The sequence below is a fragment of the Globicephala melas genome, chromosome 8, assembly GCF_963455315.2.
Source record: "Globicephala melas chromosome 8, mGloMel1.2, whole genome shotgun sequence".
Lineage (NCBI taxonomy): Eukaryota > Metazoa > Chordata > Mammalia > Artiodactyla > Delphinidae > Globicephala > Globicephala melas.
This window is the reverse complement of record NC_083321.1, coordinates 55555300-55568240: the sequence shown is the minus strand read 5'-3', so window position 1 is coordinate 55568240 and position 12941 is coordinate 55555300. Positions and strand designations below refer to the sequence as shown.

The 12941-nt window shown below is 48.9% G+C and overlaps 1 protein-coding gene across 13 annotated transcripts in view; it reads left to right on the top strand.

Annotated features, from left to right (window-relative positions):
• The window catches only part of TENM4 (teneurin transmembrane protein 4), a 739976-nt gene that overhangs the window by 655616 nt on the left and 71419 nt on the right, over window positions 1-12941 (top strand). For all 13 annotated transcript variants that reach the window (XR_009564930.1, XM_060303774.1, XM_060303773.1 and 10 more), the window contains 3 exons: window positions 3970-4089; window positions 9091-9352; window positions 12102-12369. Coding sequence is in view for 12 of the 13 variants with exons in the window: in XM_060303774.1 (XP_060159757.1) it covers window positions 3970-4089; window positions 9091-9352; window positions 12102-12369 (650 nt within the window). In the remaining variant the exon portion in view is untranslated. The remainder of the gene's footprint in view (window positions 1-3969; window positions 4090-9090; window positions 9353-12101; window positions 12370-12941) is intronic.

Below are 12941 nucleotides of genomic sequence, written 5' to 3'. Positions count from 1 at the left end.
ACTGTATGACAGTCACATCATGGAGAGATACTTGGAAGGTTTAGAGCAACCTAGCAGAGCAGAGGGGTGATTAGCTGTGCCAGGAAGAGTTGGAAACAGCCTCACTGAAGTGATGACAGCTTAGATGGGACCCTAAGGATGAGTAGAAAATAACCCCATATGCCAAGACAGTGACTGAGGAAAAGCAAAACACGTCAAATATAGGACTGGTGATAAGAGGCTCATATGAGCCAGCTGGGAAGCCAAGTTGGTGACAGTGATTTGCACCCTGCATTAGTGATTTCTCACCAAGGCAGTCTTCCATTATGGAATTTCACAGTCAAAGCAGCACCTATTTCTTAGATGCACTGACCCTTAGTGTGAGGGTCAGTGTTTCTGTGGTGGACAGAAGCTGGCTCATGCCAGCTCACAGGGACTGCTTATTAAATGTTCAGGAGTTCTGCAAGCTAGTTCTTAAGCACAACTATTATTAAAAATTAAATTACATAAAATCACAGTTAAACAAATTAGATTAAAAACAAAGGTAATAATCAAAACTCATCACTTTCTAGTTATTTAGCTGTGTTTTACCATCATCTTTACTCTAGAGTTTATTTAGGTCTCTTGTTTCTCTGTGGTGGAAATACTGTTATATACTGGTGTCCTACTAGCCATCTCTTCCCAACTCTGGGTGCAGTGATATCTCATCGGTAGTGTGAAATCGGCCGTGGTGGAAGTCTTTACACCACAGAAATAGGCAAATGCCACAAATTAAAGCCACTTTTCTTTTGCAAGCCAATTGTTAAATATTCACCAGGGCACCACTGGTGGTTTCCATGGAATAACTGGATGAAGAAAGAAAATGTTTGGAAACCCAGCAGCCACATCTCTTCAGACCTCCCTGGACAAAAACACGTGGCAGGAGACACATTTCCAGGGCCTCCTGTAAGGGCCTCCTGGAAGTCTCCTAGAGCAGACTTCCCTACCTTCTTTGTTCCAGGGAAGGCTTTACGTTGAACTGGGTTTTCTTGACAACTGAAAGTCATGGTCAAATGGAAGGAGGATGGAAGTGTTTTTCTCCAGGACTTAATTCCTGAGCCAAATGCCTGTTTTGGCAGGAGGCCTCTGTGGCCCACAGGGGTACCGGGAGTCAACTTAATCTTCTCCAGGATCCAAAGCAATCCACAGGAGCCCGGGCTAAAATTACATCTGCTCCGGGTTGCTGAAGTGGAGGCGACGTGATGGCCAAATGGTGCTGATTTAATGTTTCCCAACTATCAGGAAATCCCCAAAGAGATATTAATCAGAGGAGGCTGGCCCACATGTGGAGGAGGGGCAGCAGCCAGGGCAGCCCCCCAAAGGAAACCATCCCCAGAGGGCTGGTTAGCGTCCAGGCAGAATCTGAAGGCACATATGTCAGGAGGAGGCTGGAGAGTAGCCAGCACCAGGATATGAGATCTGTTAGTAATCCTCTGGAAGGACAGAGTTCCAGCGATAAGAAATTCAATTCTCCTCCATTAGAGAAAGCATCTCTCAGTACCGGCTGAATACAATTGACGGAATAAATCTTTCCCATTAGCGGAGAGATAATTTCACGTAAATATATCAGGAGACCTTCAGAGCAGGATGGAGAGTCTTTGCTGAGCCTCACCCGCTTAACTTGTTTGCCGTGTAATTGCATTTAGACCAAGGGCCTCGGAAGAAAACCACTGACTGAGTTAACATTAACCAGATTGTGTGTGGTGAGGGGAGGTGGGGTGAGGAGCTCGGTGCATTGTGGGTAGTTGTTCTTGCCTTCAGAAAGGACAAACTGACACCGGGGAGCCCAGCTGCTTACAAGCCTGGTGTTAATTGCTTTTCTCATCAAACAGAGAAAAGCTTATCACTTTCCTCTGTAGAAAGGGTAGAGATGTAGGTACCTAATAAAGCAGAGGCTGAGTTTGAGATGTTTTTTTATGAATGCCCACAGGCCTCATCACTAGCTCTTCCCCAGGCCAGAAAAAAGCCTTCCGAACTGTGGACAACAGAGCCTTTGCGTCTTTGCCTCAGATTTGTCTTGTCCACGAGGGCTGTCTCCCCAGCGCCCTGATCCCTTAGGACATGGACACCAGTGAGCATCTTTACTTCCACCCATTGCCAGTGGTGTACAGACTGGTCTAGAGTTGGACCCCGAGTGTGAGGCCTGGACTCAAGGCCTGGCTCTGCCCCTGCCTCCCTGTGTGGCTTGGAGCAAATAACGTGACGTCTGTGGACCCAGTTTCGTCTTCTTCCACTAACTCAGTGATTTTCCAGCTGGCTTTCCTCTGGCTTCTCCAGAAACTAAGACTCTACAGAGTTGCTTTCAGAACCACCCCAAGGGGAAAGCGGGTCCCACCCCTACTTCATCTGGAGCAGATCTTGTTTTTTTTGGCTTTCCACTTGGGGATCCTTATAAAATATCATCTGCTAAAAAGATTCTGTTTCTGAAATATTTGAAAAAACATCATTCTAGATGATCTCTAATTGTCCCACTTATTTACCCAACCTACTGTTTTTGCTTTTTTAAACAATCACCTCGTACTTGTTAGGCATTCCTGGGCCCTCTAGAGAGAAAAAAGGAAATAGACCTTGACCCTGGCCTCAAAGAGCTGGTGATCTAGTGGAATGGAGGAACATGTACAGTGTGGTAGGGTATCAAGGGGTTTGTGCCAGGTTTTGGAAGAGACAGTGACTAGTTCTAATTAGGGGCGTCAAGAAAGGCTTCAGGGAAGAGGCGTCATTTGAAGTTGGGTCTTCAAGGATGAGAATGTTGGGAGAGGGGTACAGGAATGATATCTGAGGCAGATGAAAGAACATTGCACAGACACAGAGGCTTTGAACAACATTTGACTGGCAAGTTTGGGAAAAGCAGATGGCTTGTTGCCTGGAATAGAGAGGGAGAATAGGAGGGGGGATGTTGGGAGAGGTGCCGAGTTCTAGAAACCACTCCAAGGGGACACCAGCATCTGCCCTTCTCCTGTCTCCAATGCCAGGTGAGAGGAAGTGCCCTCTATCCTGTTCACTTTCGTGAATGCCTGCTTCCAGTGAGACCCTTAGTGACAATAAAGATCACTGCCATTTATGGAGCTTCCTGTGCACGAGGATGAAAAAACAGAGACTCAAAGAGCTGTGACAGAGCTAGGGTTTGAACCCAAGTCACGTGACTCCACTATTTACAATAGCCAGGTCATGGAAGCAACCTAAATGCCCATCGACAGACAAATGGATAAATAAGATGTGGTACATATATACAATGGAATATTACTCAGCCATAAAAAGGAACGAAACTGGGTCATTTGTAGAGACGTGGATGCATCTAGAGACTGTTATATAGAGTGAAGTAAGTCAGAAAGAGAAAAACAAATATCGTATATTAACGCATATATGTGGAACCTAGAAAAATGGTACAGATGAACCGATTTGCAAGATGGAAATAGAGACACAGATGTAGAGAACAAACGTATGGACACCAAGGCGGGAAGGTGGCGGTGGGGGGTGGAGGTGGTGGTGGGATGAATTGGGAGATTGGGATTGACATGTATACACTGATGTGTATTAAATGGATGACTAATAAATAAATAAATAAATAAACAAACATTTTTTAAAAAGAAGAGCTGTGACAGAGCTAGGTTTTGAACCCAAGTCACATGACTCCAAATTCACATGCATAACTACACTGTATAGCACCACCCCACCCCATCAGCTTTTTCTCCTTACAGCATAGTACGGTATCCATAGAAAATAACCCTCTCAGTGAGATATCTGAAAACCTTTTTCAGTAATAATTCTTTAGATGATGCTTTGATGACTTAGATTGAGGCAATAAAAAAAAGGTAGTGCTCATCTTGAGTGGATACCATGAGCCCCCGGGTGCCTAGATATGTCTGAGTGACCTGCCTCAGTCTTCTGACCTGCCAGCCAGGGTTCTAACGTGAAAAGTAGGTCATGTTTTTCTCTCTTTTCTACCCCCAGGCATGCATGTGTCATTCGTGGTCAAGTAATGACATCAGATGGGACCCCGCTGGTTGGTGTGAACATCAGTTTCGTCAATAACCCTCTCTTTGGATACACGATCAGCAGGCAAGATGGCAGGTAAGAGGCCTTTTGGGGACCAGGGTTGGTGAAGGCTCTGCTCTCGTGGTCTTGCCACATAGCTGCTGCTGGAATGACAACGTGCGAAAAGGATAGGACTTGGAGTCAGAGGACCTGAATCCACGTGCCCAGCCCTGCAATGCACTAGCTGTGTGACCTTGTAGCTGACTCTGGCCTAAGTCCCTTTGGCTCTAAATTAAGCAGCGTCTTCTTACTTGTTTCTCAGAGTAAGCATGCGGTACCTTATACATATTGTTCTGTTGCATGGCTTATGATATAAAATACTGTCGAGTGGACCATTCTCCGTAGGCCAGAAAGCTCCAGAAGTCTCAGCATTCCTGCTGTGTGGTTTCCATCTGCCACCACCCAGGTCTATGGAAGCCACTGAGCGATCACAGAACTCTGACCTTCAGATCCCTGTGAGAACCTTCAGTTCATCAGCCTGAATGAAGTCAAGTTTCTTTAATCACTGTAGCTCCCCCATTTGTTGGCCATGTGTTCTTAGACAAATCTCCTTACCTCTCTTGGCCTCAGCTTCTTCATCTGTTAAATGGTCCTAATACTATTTATCTTACATGGTGGTGGTAAGGATTTGATTCTATGATGAGTGGAGAAGCACCGTGCACATAGTAGGTGTTTAATAAATCTTAGTTCCCTGCCCCACTCTGATTCATTGCTGTATCTCCAGGGTCTAGCACATAGTAAGTATACAATAAATATTAGCAATATATTAAAGTTACACCTTAAAAAGGTGATGATTACAGTGTAAGCCATGAGACTGTTTTGGAGAGAAGAGGAGAGGAAGGAGGAAAGTGGAATATTTAGGCTGTCAGTGGTGATAAGCCCTCTATTTTTAATAAAATCAGGTGGTGGTGTCCATCTGGCTAAGTGTGGGCCCATAAGGTTGATTTTCACTCTGTGTTGGAAATTGTGCTCCAGCCTGATTGATTTCAGCACCTCTTTAATCCAATCTCAGATGTGAACATGTCCTGGCCGAGGTGATAATGAAGTAGGGGCTCATCTGTTTGTAGACATATGTGCCTCTTAGACGGGGCTGGCAAGCTGGGCATGGGGAGCCCTCTCTTCCCTCCTCCCCCTCCCTATGAATGGAAGAGGCTGGTGGCCAGTCCCCAGGGATCATCTGTCCAGGCCAGGCCACTGATCCCCAGAAGCACCTCAGTGCAGACTTGTGCTACAGCAGGGAGAAGTCTCCTTCCTCATGGTGCCTTTACCACCTTCCAGCTCAGGGCTGCCTGCTTTGTGGAAATAGGAGATGTGAGCATCATAGGCAACAAGTATCCTGACTACATTATCACCTGCTGTGAAACAGTCATCAAAAAGGAGCCATGGGGACCGCTCTTTTTTTTTTGCCATAAAATTTGCCCATCATTCATGTGAGATGGCGAGTAGTCCGTCCTCTGCCCACTGTGCTCGGTTAGGGTGAGTCCATAAAACACACCAGAGTCCAGTAAACTTGGTGGCCCTTGGGGAATGCCCAGTTAGCACCTCCAGGCTTTGATTCGTCCTGTTGTGCTGCCCTTGCACTCTCTACTACCTCATGAGAGGATGGGCATCCGGGGCGGTAAGTATCAGCCATGTTTCCTGCACCGGCCAGCTTAATTACACCCGAGCAGCCAGAGCTGCTACAGCCTAAAGCTTGCGTTTCAGGACAGTTCTTACCAATGCATCAGGGGGCTTAAGTTTTCTTCCCATCTTAGACACTGCATAATGTATGGGAGAGTCATGACTTATTCTCTAATAAGTGTCTGAAGAGCCCTGTTTGTTATATGTGAATGGGTAGCATCTTGCCCATTTCCCTCCCCCTTGTCCCTGGCTCACCTTCTTTCTTATTTCTCATACCCGAGGAGAAACTGTAAGGCTAGAGATATCGCCTGGAGATAACAGTGTATGCAGGTCCAGGGACCAGGTCTGATTCATCTTTGTATCCCTCACTTTCCCGGCAGGCACCGTGACACTTGCCTTTGTCCAGATCTCCCACCCCGGCCCCATGCTGAAATACCAGACCTCAAGTCTTAACAAGAGCTCACAGACAGAAAACAGTGGCAGGGAAGTTAGCCAAAGAGATCATTAAAAAGATGGAGGGGCCTGCCTGGTGGCGCAGTGGTTGAGAGTCCGCCTGCCGATGCAGGGGACACGGGTTCGTGCCCCGGTCCAGGAAGATCCCACATGCCGCGGAGAGGCTGGGCCCATGAGCCATGGCCGCTGAGCCTGCACGTCCGGAGCCTGCGCTCCGCAACGGGAGAGGCCACAACGGTGAGAGGCCCACATACTGAAAGAAAAAAAAAATAGCAGACAGGAGAAGCAGTTCAGGTTCATTGAACTGAAAGATGGGATTATGCAGAGCACGAAGCCCAGGGAATGGAGCCCAGTGCTTTCCTCGGCCATTATCTCATCTGTCTCATTAATAACCTGCCAAGTGATGATGATTGTCACCTTCATCTCACATGAGGAGACTGAGGCTCAGACAGGTGACGGAACTCACCTGTGGACTAAGTGGCAGTGCTCGGACTGGCCCTCACTGTTGGGGCTTCATCTGAGAAGCAGGCCTTCCCTTTGAGGTCAGTGTCACGCCCATGTCCACAGCAAGGTTTCCCTCCAGATGGGCAGGCCTGGCTCTTGGCAAGAGCCAATCACACCCCGCTGTTGGCTAGGCCAGCTGCCCCCACCTGGCTCACGGCCTTGAGAATATGTCTTTTCATGTTTGTCTTCACTCCCTCCCCGCGCTCATCCTGTCAGCGCTCATCCTGTCACGAAGGGAGCTTGTAAGTCAGGCCAAACTTCTGTTTGACAGTTAAGTGTTCTGTCGAAGTACAGATGCTATTTGGTTCTGTTCCCTGGGTATTTTCCCCAAGCCCTGGGTATTCTTCTGGAAAGCCAAAACCTGAACTCTTAGTTGAAAATAAACACCTTCCCTGGTGTTTCTCTATTATTATGTATTGAAGAACGATGGTAGCCAACTTCCTCTACTCAAAGGTTATGTGGGCCTAGAAGGGGCCGAGTGAAGAGCAGGCAAAACAGATGAAAAGCATCTGCAAAGGACAGATGAGTCAGGCTTTGGAGCTTGGGGACCCAGATCTGAGGGCGTCATCTACCCCGAGGCTGACTCACGGTAATAGCCAAAGGAAGAAATAACTTAGGGTGTTTAGTATACAGTCAATTCAGAAGAAACTGACAACGCCACTCATGAGTTCATTCTATAAACTATAACCATCAAGCACGGGGCTAAGTTCTGGAAAGGCTGAGAGGAATCAGTGTCCCCAGGCCTGTGAGTGAATGTATGATTCCAGTGCAGTGTGATGTGGGCTGTTAGGAGAAGTGCACATGGTGCAGTGGGATTCTGGAGGGGAGGGGACTGGAATTCTGAGTGGGTGAGGAGTTAGCAAAAGCCCTCCATCCAAAAAAGCAAGATGAGGACAGGCCTTGAGAATGCATCCTAAAAGTAATAGCTAAAGGACTTTGTCCAAAGAGACATCACCAGGAGGTGACAGGTGGACAGGATCACTGTTTCCAAGTCCTAAAGGACTGTCAAAGGCAGAGGAAGACTAGTTTGAAGTCACCCTAGCAGGTAGAACACGTCCCAATGGCTAAGGAGCTATTAAGAGAGGGACCCAGGCTCAATTCCCACCCCCCTAAAAAAGTCTACTAACAGTCAGAACTAACCAAAGATGGGACAGTCCCCCTGCAGACATAGCAAGCTCCTCGTCGCTGGAAATGTGCAAACAGGACCCAAATAGCCCCTTGATAGCGGTTCTGTAGAAGGAACTAAAGCATCAGATTCAGAGAGGGGACTAGGTCAGATGACCTAGCGGTTCAACTGTTACTGGATTTTAAACTTTCTGTTTTGATGGGGTGGGGGAAGGACACAAAACTCTGGTCTGAATTAATCTTGTTGCACATCGAACATGGGGTCTTAAGTAGCAACCACGCACTCTAGTTGGCAAAGCAGACCCAGCCTGCAGGACTAGTGACATAGCTGGGCTTACACCTGGGCCTCCTTTCCCATCTTCTATAATGTGAGCTCATCTGGCCTCTGACCACCTAGCTGCTGAACCCTCAGATCAGACGCTCAGGGTCAGAAACATGGAGTGTACAAGCGGGAACACAGTTTCCTTGGATTTTCAAAAAAAAAAAAAGGTCCATGCTAAGGCTTGGATGGGCAAGTGCCCGGCCAGGTTTGTCTGCAGGTGATGGGAGTTAAGATGCCAGAACCAAAAACAGAGCTGCCAGCAAGTTTCTGGCCATCCCCAAAGGGCAATGAACAAAGGCTGGGTGACCAGCTCTCAGGGACACAGCCACGGAGATCTCACCTCAACTGGGAGGTTGGGACTCAGTCTTCTGGTTCCTCTTTCACTTCTAAGTTACGGTGATTCTAATTGTGCCCGTCTCTAAACTACCTTGCTATTTTGTAACTCCAAAGGCCTGGTTGAGTATCATAATCAGAGATACAATTGCTGTAGAGTCATAGAATCTTAATAACTTCAGAATAATTTATTTGAACCTTTGCCTTTTACAGATGAGAAACTTGAGAATCAGACGGGCTAAAGGACTTACCCAAGGTCACACAGTAGCCCACGGCAGAGCCAGGACTAGGCTTAGAGCTCTAACACCAGGGCAGGGTTTGTTCTGCTTTATTCTGATGAATTTTCACTGGGCTTCAGCTCTAAGACGCCCTAAGTACCAGGGGCACCCGAACAGAGGCTCATCAGCGGTCCTGTGTCCTAGCAAAGGGCTCCCCAAAGCAGGTTGTTATTTGGTTTTGGCAAGTTCTCTACGGTGAATCACTTTCAAAAACATAATGCTTTCTGGAACCTCTGTCACTGTTTGTGACCGCGGTCAAGTCTTTCAGGTTGTTTTTTTTTTAGTCTTTCAGGTTTTAGAGTCTCCCTCAATGAGTGCTCAGATCCTTCGGTGTAATTTTTCTCCTTTCTCTGCCCCTCCCTCCTCCCTCTCCTCTCCTTCTCACCCTCCCCTCCCAAACAGCTTTGACTTGGTCACAAATGGCGGCATCTCCATCATCCTGCGGTTCGAGCGGGCCCCCTTCATCACACAGGAGCACACCCTCTGGCTGCCTTGGGATCGCTTCTTTGTCATGGAAACCATCATCTTGCGGCAGGAGGAGAATGAGATTCCCAGCTGTGACCTGAGCAACTTTGCCCGCCCCAACCCTGTCCTGTCTCCTTCCCCACTGACGTCCTTCGCCAGCTCCTGTGCAGAGAAAGGCCCCATCGTTCCGGAAATTCAGGTATACCCAGCTTTCTTAACTGCATTTCTCCATGCCTTTATTTCATTCGGGAGGTGGAGGAGGATCTCAGAGACGGGGGAAAGAGACAGCCCATCAGCCCACCATCCAGACCCCAGCCGGCGTGCTGTGAGGCTATGATGGCCACCCCCTTACACACTTAATACACGTGAGCCCTGTGAAGTGCCTGGCACCCTCCAGCATATAATAAATCCCCACCCCCTCTCCACTCCGCCACCCAGTTCACTTCCACGTCTCCTTTCCCCAACCTCCAGTGTCTCCCCCGCCCCTCCTTATTTCTGTTAAAAATAGCGATGATAGGGGCTTCCCTGCTGGCGCAGTGGTGGAGAGTCCGCCTGCCGATGCAGGGGACACGGGTCCGTGCCCCGATCTGGGAAGATCCCACATGCCGCGGAGCGGCTGGGCCCGTGAGCCATGACCGCTGAGCCTGCGCGTCCAGAGCTTGTGCTCCACAATGGGAGAGGCCACAACAGTGAGAGGCCCGCGTACTGCAAAAAAAAAAGAAAAATAGCAATGGTAGTTTCCACCAAGAGGAGTGAGGCAGAGGGTCCCAAATGTTTGCGTCGTACTAAAGATTAAATGAGGAAATGTGTATGAGATACTTGGCACAATATCTGGCACCTACTAAGTGCTCGGTGAATTTTAAACATTATTACTATTAGATTATTTTACGCACACTGCCTTCATGCCAATTAATGAGCGCTTTGGCTCAAATCGATACATGCAAGTGCTTTACTTCATTATCATTAAAAGGAAGTAATTTGGAAAAATGCATTTTCATCTGATAGAAACCAAGATGGATTCTTTGCCTAACAAAGCTGTGTGGACCTGAATTTCTTCTGCCATCCCGGCCCAATTTCTAATGGCAGAAACGAAGCCTGGGGAGGAGGAGGGATGGCAGTGCAGAAACTGGGGGAGAAGCCCCAGCCGTCCCGCCGTCCTCATGAGAGCTCTGGCGACGTGCAGGCTGATAAATGATCTCCGGTGCTGGCGGAGCGGGGTGTTTAGACACGTTTGTGTGTGTATTTCTTGCTGGGCTAAGCGGGCACATCTCTGCGCTGCACCCTGTTGAGTGGCTTCGGACGCCGGCCCTCAAGAAGGAAACACAACCATTTTGGAATTCTCATTGCAGCCACAGGTTGAAACCTCACTCCTTTGCAGACATTCAGCGCTTGTCTCCTGTCTCCACTCCCAGGCTGACCTTTCTTACGGAATGGTTGTCAGCGGAGACGGAGCTTGCTGGGAAGGCGAGGTTTGTTACTCAGCACTGGTTTAGCTCCAGCGAGACGTCTCCCCAGGAGCAGGAACTTCGAAACAAATGAGGTGAAAGGTCCCCCTCTCTTTACAGTGCTCCCCGGGCTGGGTGTCTACGAGCCCAGCTGGGTCACAAACCTTGCTTCTTATCAGGTTCATGAAATACGTGAAAACAAACTGTTGGGTTTTCCCAGTCCTGTCATTGGCTAGCCTTTGCAAGTACAGGGAGATGTACATTTTGAAGGGTATGTTAAGGAGAGTAAATACTTATGACAGCATCTGATGGCACTCAAGCCCGGCTTTGCCTAGAACTTGTGAGCTGAAATTTAGGAAGATTGCTTTGGTGTAGGCCCAATCCCGAAAAATGTCGTGTGTTCAGGAGAATGGGTTGGGGTGGGAGATCACACCCATCTGTGACACGGACTGAAAGGAAGAGGCTTTCTTTGTGAAGGCCCAGTTCCCCTGTGACCACGAGGGTAAAATAATCATTGTCCTTTTAATGGATACGTTAGCCTCAATTGATTTAACGTCCCCTTCTTGAAACAGAGCCCAGAGCATCAAGCCAATAAAAGTTCTCCACTTTTGCCATGTGCCCAGGCATCTTGGCATTAATTTCAGCTTCCCATCTTAGAGCTGAGCCCATTGCACCAGTAGATAAAGCACTGCCTTTCCCACCACTCTGCCCCTCTGGCACAGCCTTGGAGCATGCAGACTCCGTGCAGCCCATCTGTCCTCTTTCTACTGATGAGCTGCGGGCCTTAGCTGCAGGTCCTTGGCAGTCTGTGTTCCCAGCCCTGCATAATGGTTCGGTCCACATCTCTAGCCTCTGTGTACCTTCCTGAAGAGGAAAGCCACTTGTAACAGATCTTCCTTTAGGAAAGTTTTGAGAGAGAAGCAGGCCTTCTCGCTGAGCCACCTGTACACATCGGTCGGAGGGAACTTCCCAGGGCCCCCTGCTTCCAGCACCAGCAGCACCGTCATCATTAGTAACATTTACTGAGTGTCCGTTATGTGCTGGGCACTTTATGTATGTGACCTTACCCAGTCATCAGACTAATCCAGTGAGGAAACAGAGATTCAGAGGTTCCATGAGTTTTCTGGGATGACACAGCTAGTGAATGAAAGCTGACAGTATGATAAATACTTTACACGTGTTATCCTCTCATTAATGCAACGAGATGAGCATCGCCATCCCTGCTGAAAGGAGGAAGCTGAGGCTTATGGAGCAGGGATGTCCCGAGTAAGAGCTGCCCCGGAAAGCAGGCCTTCTGACTCTCCTTTTCCTCCCACACCCCTCCCTCCCTTCTCTTCCTTTCCTGCCCTACCCTTCACACTCTGTTTCCTCCTCTCCCTTTCTCTCCTCCTCCTTCTCTGCATCTTTCTCTGCCTCTTGAACACCCAGAGTATGTGGGACTCTGGCCACTTTCCCTCCACCAGTGATTCTGTGACCGTCACCTGCTGTGATCTGTCTCTCTAGGCTTTGCAGGAGGAAATCGCCATCTCTGGCTGCAAGATGAGGCTGAGCTACCTGAGCAGCCGTACCCCCGGCTACAAATCTGTCCTGAGGATCAGCCTCACCCACAGCACCATCCCCTTCAACCTCATGAAGGTCCACCTCATGGTGGCGGTTGAGGGCCGCCTCTTCAGGAAGTGGTTCGCTGCAGCCCCAGACTTGTCCTATTACTTCATCTGGGACAAGACAGACGTCTACAACCAGAAGGTGTTTGGGCTCTCGGAAGCCTTCGGTAAGCCTCCCAGCCGCAGGCCTCAGTGCCGTCCTCAGAGAGACAGTAAGATTTGGGGGCACGGAGCTCTTTTTCCACCTCCCTTGTTTTTTCTTCCTCCCTTTCTCTTCTCAGAAATACCTAAGGTCTAGTTGGACCTTTCAGTGACCATCCATGACCTAAAAGAAAGTACTCAAAGACCTGCATGTGGAAAACTTGACAGTTAAAAAAGAGGGTTACAAAACCAAAAAGGCCCTTGAAGAGCACTGTGGTGTTATGTGATGGGCTGAAAGAGGCTGGTGCCACAGAGATAGAGCCATGTGGACATTGCCCCAACCCTGCCCCCACCCCCAGCCGTTGGGCCTGAACTTACCCATTAAAAATATGGGAGTCTGGGGCTTGCCTGGTGGCGCAGTGGTTGAGAGTCCGCCTGCCGATGCAGGGGACACGGGTTCGTGCTCCGGTCCGGGAAGATCCCACGTGCCGTGAAGCGGCTGCGCCCGTGAGCCATGGCCGCTGAGCCTGCGCATCCGGAGCCTGTGCTTCGCAATGGGAGAGGCCACAGCAGTGAGAGGCCCGCGTACCGCAAAAAA